At 44.8% G+C, this 15,305-nt stretch overlaps 1 protein-coding gene across 1 annotated transcript in view; it reads right to left on the reverse strand.

Annotated features, from left to right (window-relative positions):
* Window positions 1-9,581, reverse strand: part of LOC116885383 (cytochrome P450 3A1-like) — a 32,661-nt gene extending 23,080 nt beyond the window's left edge. The window contains 5 exon segments of the mRNA XM_032886662.1: window positions 165-278; window positions 1,910-2,009; window positions 5,189-5,241; window positions 7,636-7,729; window positions 9,511-9,581. Of these exon segments, the coding sequence (XP_032742553.1) occupies window positions 165-278; window positions 1,910-2,009; window positions 5,189-5,241; window positions 7,636-7,729; window positions 9,511-9,581 (432 nt within the window).
* Window positions 9,582-15,305: the final 5,724 nt, after the last annotated feature.

A 15,305-nucleotide genomic window follows, 5' to 3' on the forward strand; every position in this document is an offset into this window, starting at 1 on the left:
ACTCTTTCACAGGGACAGGCTTGCCTTTCTCTTGCCTCAAGTATTTTACCAAAATGTCTCCATACTGTTCGATGACAGGGAACATCTAAACAAAACAAAAAACCATCCGTGGTTACGATGGGGACTCCAGTCACACAGGCTGCACTTAAAAGAATTTCACTCACCTCCTTGAGTTTTCCACTGGTGAACGTGGGGGACAGCAAGGCTCTATATCTCTTCCACTCCTCATCCTTAGCCACAGAGATGGCTTTGTTCATAATCCCCACTGGGCCAAGATCCTAGAGTCCAAACAAAAAGCCAATGTGAGAATGCCTCACAGGCTATGAGAAATTAGGTGCCTTCTCAGCTACCTATTATGGTTCTATCCCTTTATACTCCAGAATTCTTTTTTTTTTTTTTTTTTTGGAAAACTGGGACTCTATGGTTGTGGAGAAGATGAGAACAAGCTCTCCTCGAACTCCAGAGCCCCAACCCCAAGGCATTCTTTTTAGAAATAGAAAGTGAACTTGGGGGGTTGGGGATTTAGGTCCATGGTTAGAGAGAAGAGCAAGCACAAGGCCCTGGGTCGTCCTCCAGGCTCCGGAAAAAAAAAAGAAAAGATAGAAAGTGAACTTGGCATCAGACAAGTTCTCCAGGTCTGTATTTACAACATGACCAATATGTAAAGGATGTCTTTATATGGTGTGTGTCTGTCTGTGTGTCTGTGTGTGTCTCTATGTATATGAGTATACACATGAAGACTAGTGCACATGCCCATGTATGCTCATGTGAGAACAGAGGTCAGGCATCTTTCTCTATAACTCTCTATGGTATTTTTGAGGCAAGGTCTCTCCTTGAATCTAGAAGTCTAGGGTTTGGCTAGAATTGCTAGCAAGCAAGCTCCTAGGAGGCAAATGGACTGAAGTAGAAAATATCCTCAGTGAAGTACCACAGATGCAAAAACACTCACATGTGATGTACTCTTATGAGTGTATTTTAGCCCTGAAGTACAGGGTATCCATGCTACAATCCACAGATGCAAAGAAATTAAGTAATAAGAAGGACACAAGGGAGGAAGACTGAATCTCATGCAGAAGAGGAAACAAAATAGACATGGGAGGGCATGGAGGAAGGAAACTGGATGGGAAAGGGGTTGGGGAGGGGAACAGGGATGAAGATAAGGTGTGGATGGGTTAGAGAGGGCTGGGAGATAGAATAGGAATCTGGGGGGGAGGCATCTCTGTGACTAGTCAGAAACCTGGTAAGGAAGAGGTCCTGAGAAGTCTCTGGGGGTAACCCTACCTAAGACTCCTAGTAGCTGGGGATATGGAGACTGAAGTGTCACCTCCTGTAGTCAGGCAGGACTACCAGAGGAAAGAGGGGACAGAGCAGTTCATACACAAAACCATCCACCCAAAAGATGGATCTTGCTAAAATATGTTCAGGGATAAAAGAGTCATGTGGAAGAGTAGGGGTTAGGATTGAGTAAGCCAGGAGTGTCAAGAACACCACAAGAAAACCTACAAAGTCAACTAACCTGGGACCTTGGGATTCACAAAGACTGAGCCACAAAAAAAGTGATTACAGGGTCTGGACTTAGGCTCCCTGAACATTTGTAGCAGATGTGTAGCCTGGTCTTCGGGTGGGTCCCCTACCAACTGGAGCTGGAGCTGTCTCGGAATTGGTTGACAGCCATTGGATCTCATCCCCCTAGCTGGACTGTCTGGTTGGGCATCTGTGTGAGAGGATGCTCTTAGTCATGATGCTACTGGATATCCCATGGCAAGGTGGTTCACAAGTGGGACTTCCCCTTCTCTGAGGAGAAGAGGAGGGATCAGTAAGGGAGGGACTGGGAGGAAAGGAAAGATGCAATCAGGATGCAAAGTGAATGAATAAATAAATTAATGAGTGAGAAAACAATATGACCTACCCGCCGGTTTGTGAAGACAGAAAAGCATTCCTTCACTAGCACATTCTTGATCATTTCTGTGTCCGTGATGGCAAACAGAGGCGTTCGACCATCGAACAACCTGTGTGGGGAAGACAGCTGATGAACCAGGTTCTGAAGTGAGAGCCACACACAGACTTCGATCCTAATGCTGCAGGGCCCTCACTCTGTTTATACAATACATGGTCACAGGAGTTCCCAGTTCAGCTTTGGGGTTCTGATCAGGGAAACAATGGAGTCTTTGTAAATTAACAGGTAACGTCATTCAAGACACAATGAGTCTGTTTAAGACGAAACGGCCCTGAAAGACTTAGAAACACCAAGTGGAAATTTGCCCAGTCTAGATGTATATACGTGAGAGTGACCTATACAATTTTCTATGATTTTGAATATTTGAAATACTGCAAGGGGCTGAAGAGATTGCTCCACAGTTAAGAGCACGTGTTGCTCTTGCAGTGGACCCAAGTTTGGTTCCTAGGATGACACACAACCACCTGTAACAGCAGGTCCAGGGATATCCAATATGATCCTCTACAATCATGTACAGAGTAACACACACATAGACAGAAACAGTATTGAAAGTAGAGACTTAAATATTAAATACAGGGCTGGAGAGATGGCTCAGCAGTTAAGAGCACTGACTGCTCTTCCAGAGGTCCTGAGTTCAATTCCCAGCAACCACATGGTGGCTCATAGCCATCTGTAATGAGATCTGATGCCCTCTTCTGGTCTGTCCAAAGATAGTGACAGTGTCATATACGTTAAAAATCAAATACGGCCCAGGCACTGCGGGAGCCGTGGCTTATCATGGCCAAATCCAAGAACCACACCACACAAAACCGGTCCCGCAAATGGCACAGAAATGGCATCAAGAAACCTTGGTCACAAAGATACGAATCTCTCAAGGGGGTCGATCCCAAGTTCCTGCGGAACATGCGCTTTGCCAAGAAGCACAACAAGAAAGGCCTGGAGAAGATGCCGGCCAACAATGCCAAGGCAGTGAGTGCACGCGCTGAGGCCATCAAGGCCCTCGTGAAGCTCAGGCAGTCAAACCCAAGATGCCAAAGGGCTCCAGCCGCAAACTCAGCTGTCTGGCTTTCATCGCTCACCCCAAGCTTGGGAAGAAGATTCGAGCTACATGGCCAAGGGTCGGAGGCTCTGCCAACCAAAGCCCAAGGTTCAAACCAAGGCAGAGGCCAAAGCTCCAGCTAAGGTCCAGGCTTCAGCTCCAGCCCAGGCTCCAAAGGGTGCCCAGGCCCCTGTAAAGGCCCCGTGGAAAAGGCTCCTGCCAGTGTGAAGACAGACGGACTGCTGTGACACACCTACCTACACACTATTTGCAGATGACCAGTGTCCTATGCTACTTTTACAAATAAACTTGAGACAAGGAAAAAAATTAAATACGGAAGTAAAAATTAGTAATTAAATCTTTACAAGAAAATATTAATGTTAAATATTTTAAAGTAAAAATAATAAATAATAAATCCTTAAAATAAAAATGTAGATTTAAACATTATTCTACCCAGGTGCTAGTTTCAGACAACTTTTAATCCCAGCACACAGAAGGCAGAGGCAGATGGATCTCTGTGAGATTAAGGCCAGTCTGATCTATAATGTGAAACCACAACAACCAGGGCTACACACAGAGAAACCCTAACTTGAAAATTAAACAAAAATTTTAATCTTAAGAATAATAAAATATGTCAAATCTGGTGAGAGATGGCTCATGTCAGCCTGCCACTACAGACCTAAATTTGGTGTTCCAGCAACCAGATGGGTGGCTCAAACCATCTGTAAAGAGAGCCGCTGTCTTCTGTACTCTTGTGTACAGACACCTACAAATGATTATAACTTTAAAGGTTTAAGGTCCTGACCCTGCCTAAAAAAACTTCCTGGAATAATAAAATATGGTCAACATCTGGTGTTGAATGCTCAGTCCTGGGCCAGGAAGCCTCAGGTAGTCACAGAATTTAGACTGAGGCCTGTGTCTAAAGGATCAGGTATCCTCTGAAGAGCCAGAAAAAAAAAAAAAAATGAGAACCAGGAAGCAGAGGGCAGAGCTACACAAGCTGTCTTCTGTACTCTTGTATTCACAGCAGCTAGGATCACCTCACATGCCCTGAGCATGATTGTCAACGTTCCAGCTGAAGGTTTAAGGTCCTGACCCTGCCTGAGTATTTGCTCACAGCTACTTCCTGGAGTGGGGAAGCAAAATGGCCCAAAGAGGCATTTAATGATGTCAGCTCAGTCCCTGGGATCTATGTGGTGGAAAGAGAGAACTGACTGTCACAAGCTGTGATCTGATACACACTTTTACCAAGACCCTTGGCAGGGGCTGAGGAAATGGCTCAGTAGATCAAGGCACCTGTACCAAGCCTGATTACCTGAGTTCTGTCTCCTAGAAGTAGAGAGAATTAAATTAAGGAACACCAAATATGCGGAGGAGTTAGGGGGTTATCCCAATCAGGAAAAAAAAAAATTGAAATTTAAATATGGGGATGGGAAAAAAAATTCATTCTGACAGCCTGATGGCTGTCTCCTGAGCCAGAGCATGATGCAAATACAGAGGCAAACGCCCCAGGTTTTCCCCAGGAAAAAAAAAAAGTTAATTTAAAATATAATATGGACAACAACAAAGTCTCTATAAGAGCAGAGAAAGATTTTTAAATGCTAAGCATGAATCATTTACCAAGCCCTTAGCTAGATCCTCAACCCCAACCCCGTACCGTCAGATGACATACTAAGTTAACAATAAGGTGAAAGAATGTGGCTTTCTGTAAGGAAATGGGCCAGTGTGGCAAAGAGATGTAACAAGGTATTTGTCAGAGCAGAACAGAGGAAACTGAAACAATGCATCGCCAATCTGGGAAAGGATGTTTCATAGGAGAAAACAAATTAGAAGATGACACTGGATAAAACAAGAGGCCTGGGGAGTTCCCAGGGGCCCCACCTTCTCAGAGGATAGAGGAGGGGTGAGAGGGAAGGAGCAGGAACTGTGAGGGGCATGGAGGGCGCAGTGACTGGGTTGTGAAGTGAATAAATAATAAAAGAAAAAAAAACAACTCCATGGAACATCAAACCTGTCAAAAAGCCACAGTCTGCATGTTCTCGTATCACTTAGACATTTGAACCCTGGTACTTAATGACATACAGTATCACCTTTACACACAGAGGTGGATGGCTTCAATATATTGTCCTTTCACAAGTGGAGTGCCTCATCCTAAAGAGGGTCAACTCAATGGAACTTTCCAGAATACTCACCCCCATATTTTTCCATACTTTTTATGGCACTCCACATCGAATTTCCATAAACCCTGAGAAGAGAAATGGCATGAAATCCATTACTGTCCTGTATGTATCAACCCTTTTGTAGCCAGAGCACCAAAACCCTCAGATCCCATGAAGTCAGGTTTATTCTCTCTCTCTCTCTCTCTCTCTCTCTCTCTCTCTCTCTCTCTCTCTCTCTCTCACACACACACACACACACACACACACACAAACTCTCATTCAAAAATTTTGAGACGGAATGAGAGAGAAGGACATGTGACACCTTCCAGTGGCCCCTGCATGCCAATTCACAGACACAGATATGTACATAGGCATAACATACACACCACACACACACACTAAAAATGATGATGATGATAATTATATTAAATAGAATTGTTTTCAAATAATATGCACAGAGCCTGTAGGAAGAAAATCCTGAGCAGAGAGCAGCACAAACTTTGCCACTCGCCCTCTGGGTGTGAGCTTGGGAATGTATGTCTAGGGGACTGACCATGGACCAGGTACCAAAGCAGGAAAATCACAATCAGTTCACATGGACTTAGAGCCTACATGCCACATTACATTCTCATTACTCGATCTCCTAATATTTTTAAATCATCCTTTCCCTAGTGGCTTCACTTTTAACAAACTTTAAAAATAAATTAAAAAAAAAAGATGTAAGTAAGGATCTATCTGAGGCAGCCATCATCCTGTCTCAGATAATCTCACTCACTACTCAGACTCATTCATAAGATCTGTTGGATTTAAAGGAAGAGAGGCAGCTGTAGGTACATATCAGCATCTACAGTAGAGCAGTTTGCCTAGCATGTGTAAGGTTTCACAGTTAAGAGCATTGGCTGGGCTGGAGAGATGGCTCAGTGGTTAAGAGCACGGACTGCTCTTCCAGAGGACCTGAGTTTGATTCCCAGAAACCACATGGTGGCTCACAACCATCTGTAATGGGATCTGATGCCCTCTTCTGGTGTGTCCGAAGAGAGCAACAGTGTACTCACATACATAAAATAAATAAATCTTTAAAAAAAAGAGAGAGAGAGAGCATTGGCTAACCTTACAGAGGATCCAAGTTCCATTCCCAGAACCCACTTCCTACATCTCATAATCATCTCTAACTCTAGCTCCAGGAAATCTGTCACCCTCTTCAGCCTCCATAACTACTGCACCCACTCATATGCACACACACATATACAACCTTGTACACATAAAATCTATCTAAATGAATCAATCCCTAACCAGGACCCCAGTGCCGAAAGTAAGAGAGAAAGTAAATGCCCCAGTTCTGAAGACCCAAATATGCCATAATAGTGTAAGCAGAGTCTCGCGCCATACAAAAACATCATGGGCTCAAAGATTAAGCAGAGAACTCAAGTATATGAAAATGCTCCCAAAGGTGTGGAGTGAGGGGCCCACGTTAAGTTGATGCTTCAGAAATGTTCAGCAAAAAGAACAAAAGCATCACTCACAGGAACTCACACAAAGGCAATTTTAATCTAGTAAATATAGATTGGTGTCCTAGAATTTAGAACCTCTTCAAGATTTTCTCCCAATAACTACAGTAATGACTTCCTGGACTCTACAGTGAGATATAAAAACAAAACCAAAAAAAACCTCTTCTATTACTGCTCACAAGGTCAGAGCACAATGTCCTCAGTATCAAGATTGAATGAGATCTGGGAACTTTACCTAAGGTTAATTTCAAAAAAACTGATACTAGGGCCAGTGGCATGGCTTTGAATGAAAAGACACTTGCCAACAAGCAGATAACCTGAGCTCTATCGCTAAGTCAGCAAGAGCAGACTGACTCTCCCAAACTGTCCTCTGACCTCCACAGGCCTACTGTGGCATATACACACCCTCAACAAAAATAAATAAATGGGGGGGGGTGACAATGGCAGCTATGGAGATGCTTCAGTGGGAAAAGCATCCTGTGGAAACCAGAATTTGAGTCCCCAGGATCTATGTAAATACCTAGCAGGAGGTAATAGAACCAGATCACAAGAATCAGAGACAAGGGAACCTGAGAGCAAGCTGGTGACCTAAACTAGTCAAGTCAGAGAGCGCCAAGTCAAAATGAGAGACTCTGCCTTAAAAGATGAAGTGAAGGGCAATCAGGAAGATACCTAGTGTCAACCTGTCTTCCACATACATACACATACACATGCATATGCCCCTGCACACACATGTGGACACTCACACACATGCTAAAGCCTGGATACACTCTATAAAAATAGATACACATACAATCTTACTATTAAGTTTTAAGTTGGCAATAGAGACCCAGGGGACTCACAAACATTGTCAAGAATCAAGAGGACACACAGTATGAGGATGCCAGAGTTTCCTCATAAGGAGCATTTAATAGAACTAAGACATTATTGGCCACAAGCAGAAACCATTTGGAAAACTGAGTCAACACTCACCTTGTAGTAATTCAGCACAGTGCCAAAAAAAGGCAGAGGTTTGGGCCCAGGAATCCCCTGTTTCTTGAAAAGTCCATGTGTACGGGTCCCAAATCTATAAAGGGAAAAAGAAAGACTTATGGCCACACACAGAGAGAAGACAGGAGACAAGCAAGACCATCATCAAACACTGAAACAAAGCAATAACTTGGCTGCCCCTCCAGTTCCCAGAGAGCTTTGGGAATGGTGAGGGGCCAGTGTGCATGCCATCCCATTGCTGGTATCTATGTCTGCTGAGTTCTCATGGAACTAGGGATAACTGAAACTAAGTTAAGTCAAACCTAGTCTTATCAGTAAACTACTGGGGGATGTTTTTGTGCACTGTGTAGTCATTGCTGATTTCTGTGCCCACATATCTAGTTATAGATCTCTGGTTCAGACTTTGGTATTGTTGTTATTATGAAGCATCTCCTGAGTTAATATTTTGTAAAGCATTGTTCTCCACCATCTGATTGGTCAAATCAAGGGTGGAACAACATATGCCTGGGCAAGAGAAAAAAGGCGGGACCTCTGTTCTCAGAGAGAGGGAGAGGGTCACAGGTGGGACCTGGGGACCTGGCAGTGAGGACACAATGACGAAGGAGGTGCCAGGGTAATGCTATAATGTCACGTAACAGGCCTCGTGCTTGGGAAGTAGGCTGAATAGTGGGCCAGGCCAGCATAGTTATTCAGGTTAGAATAGCTCAGAATCTGTCCAGCTTAGTGCCTGAAGCTCTTAAAAAGTACAAAGTTCTCTGCGTTGTTATATAAACCAATGGTGGCATAGGAAACTCCTTCCTGTTACAGTAAACCTCAAAAGAGGGAGTTGAGGAAGGGTTGGGGTTGGGGTGCCCAGCAGATCAGCACCGCATCAGTAGGACCTTTACTAAGAGTCTGTACCACTGGGACTGTAGCTCAGAAATAAACAGTTTGCCTAGCATAGATAGACTCTGGCTTGATCCCCCATACTGCCAAAACATTAAAATGCAAAATTCACCCTGTCATCGTTTCATTTTGGGCCTTGGAGATGACTCCGCTGACTGCTAAGTTGATTATCTGAGTTTGGTCTTCAGGACCCACATGATAGGAGAAAACTGACTCTGAAAAGTTGTCCCCTGACCTACACACACACACACACACACACACACACGCACACACACACACACACACACACACACACACATTGTAGTCTGTGCTGCCCCTAATGACAATAAATAAATAAAACCATGAAATTTTGAAAACTTTTTACAAGAATTAATTTCAACTTCTGCTTTCTGTTGAAGGGGAGTCTTGTGCTCTGTGTGCTCTGATGCTGGTTTCTGTGCCCTGAGACATGGAGATAGTCCAGACAGGGGCAATGTCTTCAGTATTGAAGAATCTCCAGTATCAATGTGGTATAAAGAATGCTCCCCTGCTATCCTGATTGGTTTAATAATGATTGAAGAGCAAATGATTGGATAGAGGAGAAGAAGCTGTTGGCCACCAGGCAGGTGAGGGTCCAGAAGAAGAAGGGCCATGAGGAAAGTAGAGGAAGAACAAGGTCGCCACAAAAGCAGGCATGAGAAGGATTCACCAAGGGAGCTCACCATGAGGACACACACGGAACAGAGCAACCCAGGGAAAAAGTCACACTGCAAGTGTTTGGGGGCTATGGCTGAGATAGCCTTGTGGGTAAGAATAGCTTAGAACCTGCCCCGTCATAGTCCTTAAAGCTTGCTAATAAACTTAATAGTCTCTCTTTTAAATATTTAGGAGTTAGCCAGGTTAGAAAACTGCCGCCCTTCAATCCCATCAGGTCTGAGTATCACTTCAAACCCAAGAACCTGGTCGCGGGGAGGAAATTCTGAGGTCACTCACCGGTAGAGGAGCACCAGGACGACTGCCAGGAGGACCCAGGTTTCCAGTGTGAGAGCTGAAAGCAGGTCCATCCCTGCTTGTCTGTCAGCAAATTATTCCTCGGTGTTGTCCCTCTAGCTGGGCCTCTGATGCTCTGCAGAGCTTCCTTTCTGTCCACTCTGCTGCACTGAGGCCAGCATGCAGTACTTATATGCTAGAAAGATGGGTGGCACCAGGGATCCAGCCAGTAGATGGATCACCTCTGCCTCACGTGGACTTTGGTACTCTCTTCCCCTAGACAGTTCATGAAGTTCATCTACAGCCTATTTTGACCTCCTTTGAGTTGATATTCTGGGTGGCATCAGTGAACAACAGTGCGATATAAGTAAGACCAAATTTCTTGGTTTGTTTCTATCAGAAATTCAAGCAAATTCAATAATATAAAATAATCTCTTGGCTGGAGAGATGGCTCAGCGGTTAAGAGCACTGACTGCTCTTCCAGAGGTCCTGAGTTCAATTCCCAGCAACCACATGGTGGCTCGCAACCATCTGTAATGGGATCCGATGCCCTGTTCTGGTGTGTCTGAAGACAGTTACAGTGTACTCACATACATAAAATAAATTAAAAAATTGTAAAATAAAAAAATAATCTTCCACCAAGGCTAGCTTCATTCAAACCTTCATGAAATTAAGCCAAAACTGTGTCATCTGCACAACATTACAGAAGGACTTTCTCCTTCACTGAAAAATACTGGAGCTGCCCAAGGACCTATAACTCCACTGTAATATCTAGGAATCAAGCACCAGTTCTCCAGAAGTGCAAAAGCCCACTCAACCCCTGAGGCAACTGTCCAGCACTCATGATGAGTGTTTGCTTCTTTGTGAAAAAACGAAAAAGAAACGCTAGGAGTAATGATAAGGATCAGTTGGTGGAGAGACATTCTGCTTAGCAGTCACAAAACTCTGGCTCTGTCCCCAGTGTATTATCATAAGTAACACACTTGTGCAATCCTGCACTCACATTGCAGAGGCAGGGGCATCAGAAGTTCAAAGACAAAGTTCAAAGCAACATAGAGTGTTTGAGACCAGCCTGGGATATGGAAGACACAGACTCAAAAAAAAAAAATATTCCTCTACTATATCTATCCACCAAAATTCAACACCTGCCACCCTTTGGTGCCAGTGAGAAAGAGACAGGGCCTGACACTCATTGCTGCCTAATGAGAGAAGGAGGAATTGTACTCAGTTGTGAACCCACTGGTGACCCTCAGGCTTCCAAACTCACAGTCACGCACATGGCACTAGATAATGTCCTTAGGACATGAAACAAGTCGTGAATGTGGGAAGATTTGCAGGGAAGAACTGAGGTTTACGGGGGTGGGATAAGAGGGGGTGAAATTCATTCCACACAGAGAGAGGTGGGGGAACTGACATACAGAGAGCCACAGTCAAACATCAGGGAAGCTCTAAGACTCCTGTGGAAGAGCAGGGTTTAGGATTGAGAAAGTGGGAGATGTCAAGGACACCACAAGAAGACCAACAAGAGTCAACTAACCATAGGGCTCACAGAGAATGATCAGTCAAATGGACAGCATGCAAGGTCTGACCCAGGCCCCTTACAGATTTGTAACAGATGTGCAACTTGGTCTTCATGTGGGTTCCCCAACGATTGCAGCAGGAACTGTCTCTGACTCTGTTGCCTGCCATTGGACCCCCTTCCCCTAACTAGCCTGCCTGCTTAGACCTAGGTGGGAGAGGATACACCTAGTCCTGCTGAGATCCAATATCTCAGAGCAGATAACCAAGGAAGGGCTTCACCTTCTCTGAGGAGAAGGGGAGGAGATACTGTGAGAAGGATTTGTGAGGTTTTGACTGGGAGGAGAGGATAAGGGGATAGCTGTGACCAAAATTATTATTTTCAAAAATTAAGTAGAAAAAAAACAACAACAAAATCCCTAAGCCCAACCAGGATCCATAGGCTCCTGAGTGCAGGAGGAGGTACTAAAAAAGAAGATGGACTTTAGAAACATCAAACAACCAACACTGTGTAGTTGGGGTCTAAAAATTCATTGATTTCTCAATTGGAACCCCACAGTGCAGAGGGCCACACAACCACAGCCACGTGCATACACATGAACCCACCAACCTGACATCAGAAGATGATTGCCAATATTTACTGTTCTGAGCACTTTGCCCACATTAGCTGATATCATTCGCTCTACAACCCTATGAGAAATAGCTCTGTCGTGGGTAAACATGCCCCAAATGATAACTGATTCAATCAAAATTACATAATAAATCCCTAATACAACCAGGATCCAAGAGATCATGTAGCTCTAAAATTCAAGATCTCCATCATTTTGGTTTTAATTATTAATTAAAATAAAGTTAGATCATCCCCCTTCATCTCCTCCCTCCCATTTCCCCCATGCCCCTACTCCCTCTCAAATTCGCCTCTTTTTGATTAGTATTTTTGTTCCACATATATACATATAAATATATAACCGCAACCTGTTGAGTCCATATAGTTTGCCTTAAATGTTTTCTGGGTTAACACGTGGTGTGGGCAGTCAATTAAGGGACTCATCCCTAGGAAAGATTGAGTTTCCATCTCTCAGCAGTCAGTAATTGCCTGGAGTTCTTCATCTAAATGAAGGGTCTTGTGAGATTTCATTGTTCAGATCTTGTTGACATTTAATGGGTCTGGCTCCCCCCTCATTTCTGGGAAATACCATGTGGGTAACAGACTTCCAAGTTCTCTGTCTCTTAAAATCTTACTGCTCCTCTTCCTGAGTGTTCCCTGAGACTTAGGTGTGGGGGTTGTGTTGTAGATGTCAAGGTCTCACCTTTAACAGACTCACCTTTACCTGATGCCATACAGGATAAATGGGGGAAACAGCACCTCGCTCCAATTCCGATGCTCCCCAATGAACATCCACCCCTTGCCCTTCTAAGGAGGGACAAGGTAATGGTGGCCAGCAAGCTGACAATGAGGGCTGGGGAAGGTGAGACAAGAATTCAATGCTGCTCTTCTTGCCCTAAAGGATAGCCCTACTGTTGATTTTATAGCAAAGAAAACTGACAAGGATTTCCACATGATAGTTACTTTCCAATCCTTCCAAGAGATTCTTGAGGTTAGCTAGTCATTGATACACTCACGGCAGGTCATAGCTTATAAGCGCCTTTACACTCTCTTTGTGGTCCACATGGGAAGTCCCTGAGATATGTAAGCTATTGTCCCCATGTTGGAGTTGAAGCCAAGGCTCAGCAGTGAGTATCATTGTCTACTCTTGGAAAGGACCTGGGTTCAATTCCCAGTTCCCTTCTGGTGACTCACATGGTCTTTAGCTCCAGCTCCTGACCATGTGTAGCCAAATAGTTCAGTGTGCTTGCCAGCAAGACCCCCATACACATAAAGATTCCTTCTTAAATCTCTATTGCCCATGTTAGAGAAGTGGGGGCTTAGAGCCAAGGGATGAACTAGCAAAAGTGATTGCTACTGGATTTTTCTTTATTTTTATATTTTTAGGATCCAAAAGATTTTGAAAGCTATAGCAACCCAAACACTTAATAAGTAGGGCACCATGCCCAGCAAATTTATACATTGCTCCAAATCAAACTCAAAAAACAGAAAATGCAACATGTGTGCCTTTCTTGTGAGAATCACTACTAAAAATGTTCTAACCTAAATAGTAGCAAACAAAACCCAGTGACACGGGTCACAAGAGGACATTCCACGACAACCTCGATTCAACCCAAACTCGGGATTCCTAGCACAGAAAACAATGTGGATATCAACTGTAACACTAACAATGAAAGAAAAAGTTATAGGCTCTCAAGGTAGCTCAGAGAACAAAGTCATCTGTCTCCAAACAGGACAACCTGAGTTTAATCCCCAGCACCTATGTGATGGAACAGAAGAATGAAAACTCACTGGCTGCCTCTGGTCTCTTCAGCCCACACACATATACACTCACACATGAAAACTCATGTTCCTTGCTGTCATGAAACTTGCTCTATACATCAGGATGGCCTGAAACTTGTAGAGATCTGCCTACCTCTGCCTTCTGAGTGCTGGTATTAAAACCATGTACCCAGGAATGTGGGTGAAGGGAGCATGGGGGTTCAGGATAGGGTACGGGGAGAGAAGAGAGAAAGCCAGAGGGCCAGGAGAGTGAATGGAAATCTGCAGCTGCTTGGGGATGAGGGGTTGGAGCATCTCTAGGGGATGGCAGAGAGCTGAAACAGAGAAGGACCTCAGGAACCAATGTGGATGACCTTAGCTGAGAAGCATAGCAATGGGGATATGGGACCTCATGAGGCCACCTCCTGTAGTCAGGGAGGACCCCCAGTGGAGGGATGAGGGAACCAACCCACCCACAAAGCTTTGACCCAAAATTTGGCCTGTCTACAAGAAATTCAGGGGCAAAGATGAAACAGAGACCAAGGAGATGGGCAAACAATAACCGGCTCAAATTCAGAACCATCCCATGGACAAGCATCAACCTCTGACACTGTTACTCTGCTAAGCTTGCAGACAGGAGTCTAGCATAACTGCCCTCTGAGAGGTTCCACCCAGCAGCTTGCTCAGATGGACGCACAGATTCACTGCCAAACACTTGATGCAGCTCAGGGCCTCTTGGGGAAACTGGGGGAAATGATTGAAAAGGTCTTTACCAATCCCCCTCAGGGGATAGGAACTCCACAGGAAGACCAACAGAGTCAACTAACCTGGACCCTTGGGACTCTCACTGAACCACCAAACTAAGAGCATACATGGGCTGGACCTAGCCCCCCCCCAACATGTACATATGTAACAAATGTGCAGCTCAGTCTTCATATGGGACCCCAACAACTGGAGCGAGGGTTGTCCCTAAAGCTGTTGCCTGTCTATTGTGAGTAGTTTTATAAGCATTCCCTGCTTTTGCCCAGGAACTCTTGCCCAGGCTCTGATCTCTCCTGGCTCTCTTTTGTTTGGCTTTGCCCTGGAATCTGTCACAACCAGCCCCACTCCTGGCTTCCTTTTCTACCCACCTTTGCTCCTGGAGGGGTCGAGTTACAAAGCCCCTCCCAAGACTTGAATCCGTGGATAAAAGACATACACACACGCGCATAGCTCCTTTGCCTTTAGAATCTGCCTCTAGCCACAATTGCTGAGTGCAGATACCTCCTGTCTGGAAAGGCGTGCCCTTATAAATTTATGATCTCCATCTCTCCCTCCACTCTAAACTTAGTGGCTTGCATCAGCTAGCCGCTACCAACATCATTGGTCCCGACTCGTAGCAGAGGCCACAAACCCTAGCTGCCCCAAGACCTTACATGACTACTCCTATCTACTCATTCCAAAGCAAGACAGAAAAACCCCTATCTCTTTCCCTGCATCTCCTTTTCCTCTTAGTACCCGGAAGTCCCACCTGTACCTTACTTCCAGCAAATAGGCCCCAGCCTTCTTGATTGACAAGTCAAGAACCAATTGGGTAACAAGATCTTAGAGACAGGAATTCCCCTTACACTTGTCTGTAGAAACTGCTCCCCTAACTGGTCTGCATTGTCTGGCCTCAGTGGGAGAATAGCACCTAGCCCTGCAGAGACTTAATGTACCGGGGTTGGGGGAGAGGCAGGAGGGCGTCCACCCTCTCAGAAATGAAGAGGAATAGGCAAGTGACTGTGGTAGGGGACCAGGAGGGGGCAGTAAACAGGATGTAAAGGAAATGCATAAATTAATTAATGAGGGGGACAAAAAAAGTGAGTACCACTACCACCACCAGAGGTTCATCGCTACTTTGTAACCCTAGTTCCAGTGGATCCCTTTTCTG

This window comes from Rattus rattus, chromosome 16 (assembly GCF_011064425.1).
Source record: "Rattus rattus isolate New Zealand chromosome 16, Rrattus_CSIRO_v1, whole genome shotgun sequence".
Classification (NCBI taxonomy): Eukaryota; Metazoa; Chordata; class Mammalia; order Rodentia; family Muridae; genus Rattus; species Rattus rattus.